A 13203-nucleotide genomic window follows, 5' to 3' on the forward strand; every position below is an offset into this window, starting at 1 on the left:
AAAGGATGATATCATCCAAATTATGAGGCTGACTTCGTTTCAAGCGATGCTGTAGTAAATTGAAAATTTATCTCATACGTCCTCAAAGAGTGCCTCCCGTCTTTTTTTCCCCCCACTCCGATACTTCCTGTTATTATCAGGACTTATCCTGTACTTTTCAAATGTAGTCGAAATGATGGCATTCATGTCCTATTCTTTTGATCCCACAGATCAAGTCCTGCCCTGGAGAGTGTTTCCAGCTCTCTAACTTGTCAGTGTTGCTCAGGCGCATGGTTTTCCTCATGGCCGCAGGACACCAGGTAAAGAAGGGCCCCCGCCCCGGGCCTTCCTGAACTCTGACAGTCTGGCTCTGCTCTAGTCCACGGGACAAACTTATATGAGGACCCCAGGGCCTTTTCACCATGGGTACTTTCAGATTCATTCTTCACGCCATAGACCGATAATCAAACTATTTCTTGACCCAGAACGTTTTGCTCTCTTCCCCTCATCTCCCAGCCCTGTGGGTTTTCTTGTGGCATTAGGAGGATTTTGAAGTGGTATTGTCTTCTTTTTTTTAAACCGTGAACACTCTTAAACATTGGACTTCATGTGGGAAATGTGTGGGATTCATTCATTCATTCCGTTGTATTTATTGAGCGCTTACTGTGTGCAGAGCACTGTACTAAGTGCTTGGGAAGTACAAGTTGGCAACATATAGAGACAGTCCCTACCCAACAACGGGCTCACAGTCTAGGAGGGGGATTGGCCTACAGGTATCAGAAGAGAATACTCGGGTGAATTTTGGTTTTGTGCACATGATGGAATGGCACTAATTGATTTTTTAACATTCAAAAGGAATTTTGGGTGGAGGGGATATTCCCAAAGTAAATGTTTTGTAATGGTGTTCCACTCAGTTGAAATGCGGTGCCTTAATATTACCGTAAGTTCAGGGGGTAATTTTCCTATAGTATTCCTGTGAGATAGGCAGCTGGCAAGTACTACATTAGCATTTGTGTTTGACAGAGGGAAGAGTAGAGGCCTAGAATGGCTGGGACTCTGTGCCAAACACTGTATTAAGTGCTGCGGTAGTTACAAACTAACCAAGTTGGACACAGTCCCTGTTCCCCATGGGGTTTTGGACACAGTCCTTTTTCCACATGGATTCACAGTCTTGATCCCCATTTTACAGATGAGGGAACTGAGGCTTGGAGAAGCGAAGCCTTTTTGGTGGCTTGGAGGCCACTGTGTGATGCAGTGGCGGTGATGTCATTGTAAGTTTAGGACGGACCCAGTGATGTTCACCGACCTCTAGGTTGCTGAGGATTTTGAAATGAGAAGGAATTATGGAGTCCGCAGGGGGGTGACCCTTTGGCCAAGGCAGCCTTCGGCCTCCCACCCTCAACTGGCAGCTCTGCCCCCCTGCAGGAGCCTAAGAGTGGGCAGAAGCTTCCCGCCCCACAGGGAGCCGGAGAGGCAGTTTGGCCCGGCCTGGAGTGGAGAGCAGCCTGAGGAGAGGAGGAGTGGCAGGAATCAGTTGGTTTCGATTTGCTGCCGATGCTTTTGATTTGCTTGTTTTAGCCCCTTATTTTTTTCTCCGTGGTCCTATCCTCCCCACTGCGGGCCAGTGCCATTGTCCTCCTAGTGCACAGTAACAATCTTTCCCATGTCGTACATGCTTAGTAAATGTTGCGATTAAAATACTAAACTCTAAGGGACTTTTTCTTTCTGGTTTTGTTCACCAAGGGAATTTATTCACGTGTTTTCTCATCCTGTCAATTCTTCCAGAGAGATTTCCTCCAAAAGTTCCCCCCCAAAGAAGAGGAGAACTTGCCTTTGTGGCAGTATATTTCCTTCAAGGCCTTTCCTCTTGATCTGAGGAAACAAATAGTAAGTGAGGTCACCCAAGAGGCGATCGCACAGTGTAAGAAATGGATCAACGGCAAGCGGGTCTTGGGAGACCTAGAGCCTGTGGTAAGCGAACACGTGTGAAATTATGTGAAACAATTCCTGTTTGGTCTCGGTATTGTAGAGTCTGGTGGTGAAGCATCTGCTTTTTTTTGATTCATGAAATTTTGCTCTGCAGCAGAGTTCAGTGGGGGTCTGCCCACAAGAATTTAACATGTGGCATTAATGGCAGGGATTTTGACCAGTTGAGGGCAGAGATTGTGTCTGCGAACTCTCTCCCATGATAAATGTGGTGCTCCGCATGGAGTAAGTGCTCAATAAATACTACTGATCGATAAAATGTAAAGGTAGAGTGCTCTGCCCCACCTGGGAGAGGATAATACAGCGTGCGATTATGAAGTAAAGAGTTTAATGTTGCTAATCTTTTGGCGTGCCAGCATTTTTAGGAAGTGACTCTGGGAATGAATCTAGATTCCTGAGTGATCCTGATAATTTGCTATTGGTTGTGAACGCTTTGTCTTATTGCCATTGTACAACTGTATGTGCCTATCGCAGTGTTCTTATCACAAAATGCAATCTCGTTTAAGCGGTGTGCTTTTTGAAAACTTGATCTGAGTGCATATAGAGTTTTTTTCCAAGAGGGAGAGAAAGGAAGCCAGAAAGGGTGAGCGTTTCGATCTGTTGGTCATCTTCAACTAAGTGCTCCGGGAAAGAATGAAATAATGCTCTGTAAGAATCTTTCCTTTTTCAAGAGTTAAGGGTACGATTAGAGCAAATTTTAGCTAAAGTTCATATTATTATTGTTATTATTATTATTGTATTTAAGTGCTTCCCGTGTCAAGCACTGTTCTAAGTGCTAGGGTAGGTACAAAAATTAATCAGATTGGACACAGTCCCTGTCCCCCCATGGGGCTCAAAGTATACGTAGGAGGGCGAACAGGCACTGAACCCGCATTTTATAGTTGAGGAAAGTGAGGCACAGAGAAGTTAAGAGGCTTGCCCAAGGCCACACAGCAATGGGTTTTAAATGGAAATTTTCATGATAGTGTGATGGTGTAAACAATTGCTAATCACTTGCTGGTCCTACTTTGTTAGTTTTTTGCCCCATTTCCCCCGGTTCCTGAATTTACACCATCTCCATAATTTGGGAGAATCAAGCTTTTTTTTTTTTTTAATTTTAAAGAAAGGATGGCAACCAAGGAAAAACTCTGCATTTTCCAGTGATTGCTTTGAGGCAGCGGTCTTTATTTGCAGGAATCTCCGAGAAACGCTTGTTTAGTCCGATCAATGGGATTCATTTAATGCCTTCTGTGGGTAAAGCCCGATTGCTTTTGGTCCTCAAGTCGCTTATATTTGAGATCAGTCTCCGTGAGTATCTGTGAATGCCTGAGGGGTCCGACACTCCTGAAGCTTTTGGATTGGGCAGAGGGATTTCTCATGAGGCTTCTTTCTTTTTTCCTTTTTTTTTCCCATTAGAATGCAGCCCTTTCCGTTTTGCTCAACGTGTGTAACTCTGCCGGCGACACTCTGGAGACAGAGGTGCAGTCAGCAGTCCTGGGCCTTGGGAGCCAGCTCTGGGCTCTCCTCCACATTAAACAGGTGAGGGACTGATCACAATGAGAAAACCGACAAGTTTCACAGTGTTTACTGAAAGAATTTCCAATCGCACAGGGTTCGTTCCCCCTCCCGCTCACTGGATTCAGCGCAGCGTGGCTCAGTGGAAAGAGTGTGGGCTTGGGAGTCAGAGGTCATGAGTTCGAATGCCGCCTCCCCCACATGGCTGCTGTGTGACCTTGGGCAAGTCACTTCACTTCTCTGTGCCTCAGTTCCCTCATCTGTAAAATGGGGATTAAGACTGTGAGCCCCACATGGGACAACCTCATCTTCTTGTGTTCCCCCCAGCGCTTAGAACAGTGCTTTGCACATAGTAAGCGCTTAACAAATACCAACATTATTATTATTATTATTATTATTATTATTATGTCACTAATGCAGAGATTGGGAAATCTCTCGCTCAACTGAATTTTTGAAAAACGTAATGTGCCACTGTTATATTCTTTTTTTTTTAATGACATTCGATTGATTGTTTGGAAAAGGAAGATGCTGGATTATAATTAAGCACAAATGGATTTAAAGCTGCATTTGAAGTATAATGACAGGCAGCGGTCCTGCATTGCCTCTTTTTTTTTTATGGTACTTGGTAGGTGCTTACTATGTGTCAAACACTTTTCTAAGCGCCTTGGTAAGTACAAGTTAGGTCGGACCCAGTCCCTGTCCTGCTTAGGGCTCACAGTATAAGCAGGAGGGAGAACAGGTATCCGCATTTTACAGTTGTGGAACCTGAGGTACAGAAGTGAGGTGACTTGCCCAAGATCACAAAGCAACCGATTGGCAGAGTCAGGATTAGAACCCAGGTCCTTCTGGCTCCTAGCCTGGGCTCCCTCCACTAGGTCATGCTGCTTTTCAAACCCAGCCGGGTTACTGTTTCTGGACCCTCCTGCCCAGCGTTAGATTGAAGAATTCACTTCCCTCAGGCCCAGTATGAAATTGGCCACCATTAGGTCCCACGGTGGACGCAGTGCTGACATCGGGGGACGTTAGCCGTCGGGGCCGCTGGAGGCTGTGCCAGTCCGAATTTAGATGATGCCCAAATAGGCTGGGCGGGAGGAGGGATGGAAGAAGATTTGGGCAGGAAGGAAGCGCAGCCATTGTGGCTGGGAACCGAGAGTCTCCTGTCAGTGCAAGAAGAAGGGAGTGGAGGGTGGAACAGCAATGGCAAAACCTTCCACCCCAAAAATCTGCTGCTTGGGGTCTAGTGATCCTGGGCATAAATCTGCTCCTGCCTCTCTTTCCCCACCAGGTCTGGTCCAGGCCTCCCCTCGGACCAGGTGGCTCTTTACAGCACTGGTAGGCCGGGTAGCAGGTCTGGCCCATCAGAGAGGGATGCAGGGGCAGAGGTCACCTCCATCCTTAGTCCCCCAGCCAGGCCAAAAGACTGGTCAAGCCAAGAATTGAGATGGTCAGCACCCTCATTTCTGCATCGTTGATTTCAGTTTCAGAGGGAATTCTTAGCTTGAACATCATCAGTGAGAAATTGTTCTCGTCAGATTCTTTGAATTCAAAATAAATTGTCTGTGGAGCCTGTAGTGATGTATACCTAGTCTAGGGAGATAAGTGAACACCTCTTCTTGTGCACATCCCATCATGTGCCCCACTTCTTAACATTTATGCATGGTCAGTGCTTTCTTCTGGTAGATGTCAAAATTATTGGTGGTTCTAACTTTTCCTTCATTCATTCATTCAGTCGTATTTATTGAGCGCTTACAGCGTGCAGAGCACTGTACTAAGCGCTTGGGAAGTACAAGTTGGCAACATACAGAGGCGGTCCCTATCCAACAGTGGGCTCACAGTCTAACATGGAAATGAAAAGGTGGGAAAAACAAACTGACGAAGAACCAAAGATTGGTCCTTTACGTACTTTTAACTTTTACTTTTAACTTTTAACACTTATCCACATGAACAGTGAGGAATTTTAGCAGCTCAATGTTTTGGGAGTGTGTCACTTTCCAGGCTTTGACCCCTGGCTGTCACATCAGCTAAGTGGTAGTTGGCTTGTTTGCAGGCTGTCGCGGTAGCCCATGGCAACTGCGTATTTCCATGACAGGTTGAAACCATTTGTAAGTAAACACTTTTGCCAACTTTCTAAAAATTTATAATAGTGACTGCACTACACTGTACAGAACTTCCTTAGTATGTTAAGTATGTCTTCTAGACTGTGAGCCCGTCGTTGGGTAGGGACTGTCTCTATGTGTTGCCGACTTGTACTTCCCAAGTGCTTAGTCCAGTGCTCTGCACACAGTAAGCGCTCAATAAATACGATTGATTGTTAGTGTTGTGGAAGAGATGTTATCTTGGGGATAAGCTTTACTCTGAGAGCAAACTTAATTCTTTGAAAGCTCAGGCCCAACATGTTTATTTGAGCACTAAAGTACTGTAACTTCCATACCCAAGCATATAGAAATATTGGATGTTTTGATTGCCAGATTCTTAGTGGGTTTGTCCAAGTACCTTTGAATTAAACAGAACATTTGAACCTTTTAACTAGATGAGGTGGTTTATCACCCTCCCCAACTCTACTGGCTTGCAGTATGTGGGGAACTTTGTTAAGTAATTGTGCCACGAGGTATAAACAAGTTGCGTTCTCCATTAATATGCTCCTGAAGGTCTCAAGTCAGCCTTCGGTTCAACAGACATTCTGTCTTTTGCTGCCACTCTTTGGATTTTTCATCCACCTCGTAGACCCTCAGCTGATAAATCAGGTAAGAACTATGGCTCTGACTTAACTGCTCGGGAATGAAACCTTGTCTAGAGTGTTATTTCGGGTCAGTTTCTTCTAAGCTTTTGTTTTTCCTCTTATTTGCTGAATCCTTCATTGCAGAGCTGAGTACAATCTCCATGTGGCCCTTGAACCCCGGTTTATACAACTTCTAGGGACCGATTATCTGGGCCACAAGCTCTTCTCCTCCTTCTCCTGCCCTGTTGACTCCCTTTTGATCAGTGTGGCTTTTTTCTTTGCACCTCCCCTAGAGGATGTGCCGGGGGGAAAAGAGAGAGAGAGAAGGTGCAACCTGAGTTAATTTTGTTCATGGAAAAGCTTTTTATTCAATCGTATTTTTTGAGCGCTTGTGTGCAGAGCACTGTACTAAGTGAGTCTAAGTGAGCGAAGAATGTCACCTTACTGAGATAATGCTTACGAGGACAAAGATAAGACAGTCGGGCTGTTCCAGGCAGAGGAGGCTGTTGATCTGCATAGCAAAGAGTAAAAATGTATGGAATTTTTACCAATTTCATTTTAACAGACACATTCCCTGCCCACAGCGAGCTTAGTCTAGAGGCAGGGAGGTAGACATCAATGCAAATAAAATTACAGACATGTACATAAGCGCCGTGGGCTGGGAGAGGGGAAGAGCAAAGGGAACAAGTCAGAACGACACCGAAGGCGGTGGGAGATGAGGAAAGGTGGGGCTTAATGTGGGAAGGCCTCTTGGAGGAGATGGTGCCTTGATTCAATAAGCTTTTGATTTTGAGAGGTGAAGGATGAATCGAAATAAATGAAGGAAGGGTTGAATTATTTGTTCGTTTTCATTTTCCATACTGTCCCATCCCCCAGGACCAGATAGGTTTTGAGAGCTGATTGAATTTTGTCCTTGGAGTTCTTCATAGAGTTTGCTATATTATGCAAGAAGTGGAACTGGTTGAAGGGTATTCTTTTATTCTTATTTTGGGCAGGGAGAGCATCAGTTTTTCATATTTTTGAAAGAATGCTTCAACTCTCAAATGTGATGTTGGAAAAATCCACATGGCACTGTAGTTATGTGCTTACACGCTGTCATGTCATATGTACAGAAATCTTCCAAACCATTTAGGCAGAAGGAAGTGGAATTTTCTTCCTCGAGGTCTCAAAATCCAGTTCCTGTAGCCTTTCGGAAAGATTGGACTCTGGTCCTTGGTTCCACTATGCGGTAGGGTAGCAAATCCACTGGCTTGGGAATTATCTGTCGTTTTGGAACTGAGTACTTGACAGGGTGATGTGGTGTCTCTAATCATCGATGGCGTTTACTGAGTGCTTACTATGTGCAGGGCACTGTAGTAAGGGCTTTATGATGGGCCTGTACATTTGGGACTCTAAATACCGTTTGGAAAGTCTCCGTCTTGATTTGCTCTTCTCTAGGTGGTCACCCTTCAGACTTCACTTCTCCAGTTGGATCCCCCTGACTACGTGCACTTGGCAGGACTGGATTTAGCTGCTTCTTTAGGGAAACTCCGTATCCCACCAGATATCCAGGTCAGTGCTCCGAAACGCTCTCCTCTTCGTTAAATGGAAAAAAAAATCTCTTTTCAAAGAAGGATGGACGTAGAGACTCAAAGGACAGATTGTTTTTGACTCGGATTCTTGGGCAAAATCAGTTTCAGAGCAAAGGAATTTTTTTTTTTTTAATGTCGAATAATTCCCTCACCCTCCTCAATAGTCCATGCATTTATTTGCTGTTTATTCACGTGGCTAGATTGCTTATCTCACCTGTACCGAGAGTACTCTATAATCACACATTTTTCTCTATTTTCTTCTCCATTAGATTGAAACTTCTCAATGACAAAGGTCTTGTATTTTCGGGGGGGTATTCCCCAAGGACCTACTACCAGTTAGTTAGTCGTCCTTCATATGTGAAGACGACACCACTGACAGTGAAGTTCATTTGTGAGGGTGCGTATGTGGCCAAAAAGGCCAAGGCCACAAGCTTGTCCATTGTTGTGTCGTCGGACTTGATGTTTGTAGCGCCTGGCTAGAATACATCTATTGTGAAGTTCAGTGTACTGCATTCTGTAGACACTGCATAAAGACAGTTGTGACTGATGCTATATCCTCAGAGGCTTTGGCTTGAAAGAAGCATTCTGTTGACAATATTTGCTCGTAGCAAAATATGTCTGGAAATTTAAGTATTTTAGCAAATGTCTGATGGATCAGCAAGCCGCATTTTGCCCATATGTGATGATTCGGGCAGGCTAAAGCTGCCTCTCCAGTTTACGGTACTAAACCTAGCTTTGGGGGCTCAGGGAAGGGGACACTGCAGCTAAATTGTGTATTTGCCTGTCTCGACTCGGAGGGCATTCCCAGCTGTCAGACAGTGTTGCTGTCACAAATTGAGATACATCAAAAGGCAGTTGATCAATCGGTGGTATTTATTGAGCGCTTACTGTGTTCAGGGCATAAATGTGGAAACCTTTCCACAGCTTTAGCTTTTGCTCTGCAGTATGGAGATTTAAAAGGAGATCGTTAAGCCTCCCTATCTGTGTAACGGATCCTCTGTATCCCCCCCCAACTCAGGATGAAGTAGGGTCCAGTTTGGCCTGCCTTTTCGCCACCCTGTTGAACGATAAGAGTTGGCTCATACAGCAGCATGCTTTGGAAGCATTTACTCAATTTGCAGAGGTAAGAGCGAGGCTGGCGTGCCGGGCTAGGAAGATGTCTGATGGAGAATGAACCGAATGAACCTCTTTTGTAATTGGGGTGCGTTGGTGCCTGAGCACTAGGCAGGCATGACCCATTTATTTATTTATTTTACTTGTACATATCTATTCTATTTATTTTATTTTGTTAGTACGTTTGGTTTTGTTCTCTGTCTCCCCCTTTTAGACTGTGAGCCCACTGTTGGGTAGGGACTGTCTCTAGATGTTGCCAATTTGTATTTCCCAAGCGCTTAGTACAGTGCTCTGCACATAGTAAGCGCTCAATAAATACGATTGATGATGATGATGATGATGATAACTCCCTCCTACGTGGTTCTCATGTAGGGGGGTGGAGGGCAGCGGCCTCACGCCGTAGCATCACCCGTTCGCCACCACGTGCGTGTGGGCAGGCAGTTTCTTTGATGACGCGGCCTGCCAAACCCATCCAAATAGGCTCCCGTTGTCTGAAAAACGCTGTCCGTTCCCCGGCCGAACCACACTTTCATGCCGTGGGTCAGAACTAAATAAATCAAGTAGAGAGCTGGAAAGGTGGGGAGCATTGTAAATAATAATTGTCGTATTTTTTACACGCTTACTATGTGCTAAGTACCGCACTAAGCACAGGGGTAGATACAAGACAAATTGGGGCGGACACAGTCCTGATCCCCATTTTACAGATGAGGGAACCGAGGCACAGAGAAGTGAAGTGGGGTGACTTCCTCAAGGTCACACAGCAGACAAGTGGTAGAGCGGAGATTAGCAGAGACTCCCAAGCCTGGGCTCTTTCTTTGCCATGCTGCATCTCTAAATTTGAGGGAGCTGTGGGAAATGGGTTTTTTTTTATAGAGAGGAACCCATCATCATCATCAATCGTATTTATTGAGCGTTTACTATGTGCCGAGCACTGTACTAAGCGCTTGGGAAGTACAAATTGGCAACATACAGAGACAGTCCCTACCCAACAGTGGGCTCACAGTCTAAAAGGGGGAGACAGAGAACAAAACCAAACATACTAACAAAATAAAATAAATAGAATAGATATGTACTGGTCATTCTGAACAGCTTAGAAAAGCCGGAGGAAGATTTCCTCATCCGCTTCTGAACATCTGGGCTGAAAGTAGGAACTTTAGAGGCAGGTAGGACAGGAGTGAACTCTCTCACAACGCAAACCCCTCTGGGCACACACAAGAACCCGTTTTGAGTCCTCACTAAGATAACATCAGTACGCACAGTTAGAGCTCTGTTGAACTTTATGATTTTGGCAGTGCAGCGCAGGGAAGATGGTATTAATCGGTTGAAAATGTCCTTTGATAGGGAACAAGCCACGAAGAAATTGTGCCCCGGTGCCTCAACTCAGAAGAACTGAAGAGTAAAGTTGTGTGCTTTCTGGATAAGGTAAGTTTAATACAGGCCTATCTTTGAAATAATCTATTGCTGTAGCCATTCTGTTGCCTTTTTTTGAGGGTAAATTTTCCTCAGCATTGGACCCACTGCTCCGTGTATGTTCATTTGTAGTTTTCTTCTTTGTGGACGGAAGGTATAGGAGGAAGGGCTGGATTTGCACAATGCAGCGGAGGATTGGCGAGTCGCCTAACTTTTCACCCAAGAGGGTGGTCAGGTCAAGCCTCTGGAGTGAATTTTTTGATGTAAATTAGCCACCCCTCTTTTCCCAGTGAAGCACTCGGCTCGAACCACCCAGCCTAGAACTGAGGCAGTGTTACTGTCAAGTGCATTCACACGTGGTGGTGATCATCTTCTCTGAGCATTTATTCTTGAAGTGTAATCTGAATTTGATGAGGAGGAGTGCTTCAGAGATGTCTGTGCTGTCTATGCCTTTGTGCGTGGCATTTAAAAAAATCAATTAAATACGAATCTCACAATGAAACAGCTGAACCTGCATTAAGACGACATCAGTTTAGGATATGCAGTGGTCGGATCGTCTCGTGGTTAGTTTGATTTCAGTTTAAACTTCTGTGACAGCATACCTCTCTGGGCATGTTGACCTTCCCCAGAACTTGGGTGTTGAAGTGCTCATTCTAAACTCATTTCTAGCTTAAATTCCACGGTGCTAGAATGTTTATTTTCTGGATAATTTTTTCCTCCTTCAAAGCCCCCTGGACACACTAAAACAAAAAGTGCTGGGAACTTGGCCCTCTAAAATTGAAGAAACTTTTAATCGAACTCTTGGATGGGGCCAGTCAAGGCGGCCGGGTGTTGTGAGGCCAAGCAGAAAGGCCACTGCCTCACCTGTACCAGTTTCTGGTTCAGGGATTGCAGGATGCTCTAGGAGTCTCTGGTTTTTTCCCTGGTAGAGTGGCCCTTCAAGAACTGTTGATATAACAGTCTAACCATAGCAGGAGCTGATCCCATGTGTGAGGAAGCATTTAGGAGTAATTTCTTGTCATTAATTAACCCCAGCGACTTTCCCTTTATAACAGGAGTCCATCGAAGAGCCCAACCCCTACAAAACTGAGCTTTGCTAGGCCCTCTGTCCTTTGAAGAGCAGAGAAGGCCTCTCACCTGATAGTTGGCTTTCTGGTTTCCCTTGCAGGTAAGACTTCCAGATGAAACCACAGAAGCAAGAGCAGAACGTGTGAAACAAGAAAGTGGTGTAGTAAATCAGCACTTGGTTGAAATGAAGACTGAAGAAACGAGGTCGGATTTTCAGGTATGTGCTTTCCCCCCCCCCCCTTACCTCACTGGGCAAAGAATGAAAGCTGTTTATCAGCAGAATATTTCTTAAGCTGCTGAGGAATGAAGGCTTGTGGATTCCATTAGCGCCCTTGTCAAACGGAGCTTTCTCTACAACTGACGGCTTAGTTATTGGGAATTTGGGTAGCAGATGTGCTGTAATTACAGCAGCACTGAAAAGAAGGGAGGTCTTTTAAACGTTATTTTCTCCTCTTCGGCTCTGGGCTAAGAAAAAGAAATGACCTTCTCGTTTCAGAGGAAATGGAGGGGGGTACCCTGTTCAAAATACCCACAGAGGAGTTTGTGAAACTCAGATGAACCCAAGCAGGTCATAACGTTGAGTTTGCTGTCTACGGGGACGTGTCTATCAATTCTGTTAATATTGTACCCTCCTACACCATTGATTGAGTTCACCTTCCACATAAAGGTCATAGAAAGGGCTTAAGCTACTTGCACAGGGAGTTAATGAGCACTGAGGAAGTAGGAATAGAGTAGCCTTAAATGGCTGAAACCTGCATCAGTTAATGGTACTTATGGTAGGGTTTGCTATGTGCAGAGCACTGAACTAATTGCTTGGGAAAGTATATTAGGAGAGGTGGTATCTACATCTTCTGTTCACCTTATGGGGCTACAGGGCACATGGTTTATTTTGCCTCCCTGCTCCCAAACAGTGTCTACCTATACTCCACTGAAATTACTGTTTGCTAGACAGATCATCTGCCTGGAACAAGCCGATGATCCTACCTTGGACCTCGTAAGCTTTCTCTCATTAAGGTGACATTCTCCTTCCAGGCTGTCTTCACCAAGACTGCTCTTATCTTGGGGAAGAGAAGCAGTCAGTGCAGAACTGAGATGAGAAGTCCAGCTCATCTGCTTCCCCACCCCGCCAACCTATTGCCCATTAGGTGAAAACTGTTTGCCATGTAATTAAATGAACTGGCTGCAAAAACAGATCCAGGATTTTGGCAGCTCGGTATGTTTTTAGTCACCAAAATGCCATACGGGGTGAGACCGGAGAGCCATCCTGCCACCAAGTACTGAGTTTCCAATTCCAGTTTCATCCTAGAAAAAGCAGTCTTAGAAGTACAGTCTGAACTCTTCCTGAACGTTGAGAAAAATTGTAGCCACAATCAGTGGGTAGTTGAAAACAGGATGTTAAATATATGGAAAATAAACAGTAGGGGCCCAAAGACTCTGCTCAAGCGAGCGTTCTTCCCCCTGCCCCTAAGTGTGGGGAGGTTGTGACCTCGGGCTTTTCTATCCGCAGCCCAGTGCCAAGCGCCCCTGCCAGGAACGACCCCTTGAAGAGCAGTTGAAGACAGCGTTGCTGACGGCCGACGAGGCCCTGGCCACGGTGCAGTTGCTGCTTCAGAAGATCCCCGCCCCCGGCTGGCTCCCCGGGACGCTAGAAAAGCTCCAGGCAAGGATCGCTAACTTAGGAAAAAATGCAGTGGGAGGGCAGTAGCTCAGTGGGGACAGAGGGGTTGAGTTAGGCGGCTTAACCTGGGATTCACGCTCTTTGGAGAGGAAGCCCCGGTTAGAGAGTCCGGCATTCCCATCTGTGAATTTTTATAAGGAAAATAAAGTCTCTCGCTGACGGGAGAACAGGCAGTGGCTCGCTCG

At 45.4% G+C, this 13203-nt stretch overlaps 1 protein-coding gene across 3 annotated transcripts in view; it reads left to right on the top strand.

The window, feature by feature from the left end:
- C16H1orf112 (chromosome 16 C1orf112 homolog) overlaps window positions 1-13191 on the top strand; it is a 34619-nt gene extending 21428 nt beyond the window's left edge. For 2 of the 3 annotated variants that reach the window (XM_038757605.1, XM_038757606.1), the window contains 9 exons: window positions 210-299; window positions 1765-1950; window positions 3361-3483; window positions 6108-6203; window positions 7616-7729; window positions 8768-8872; window positions 10204-10284; window positions 11441-11557; window positions 12848-13191. In XM_038757605.1, the coding sequence (XP_038613533.1) occupies window positions 210-299; window positions 1765-1950; window positions 3361-3483; window positions 6108-6203; window positions 7616-7729; window positions 8768-8872; window positions 10204-10284; window positions 11441-11557; window positions 12848-13045 (1110 nt within the window). In that variant the 3' untranslated portion in view covers window positions 13046-13191. Of the gene's footprint in view, window positions 1-209; window positions 300-1764; window positions 1951-3360; window positions 3484-6107; window positions 6204-7615; window positions 7730-8018; window positions 8147-8767; window positions 8873-10203; window positions 10285-11440; window positions 11558-12847 lie in introns of those variants that run through there. The other variant, XR_005454312.1, reaches the window with a different exon arrangement.
- Window positions 13192-13203: the final 12 nt, after the last annotated feature.

Source organism: Tachyglossus aculeatus, chromosome 16 (assembly GCF_015852505.1).
Source record: "Tachyglossus aculeatus isolate mTacAcu1 chromosome 16, mTacAcu1.pri, whole genome shotgun sequence".
In the NCBI taxonomy this organism is placed as follows: Eukaryota; Metazoa; Chordata; class Mammalia; order Monotremata; family Tachyglossidae; genus Tachyglossus; species Tachyglossus aculeatus.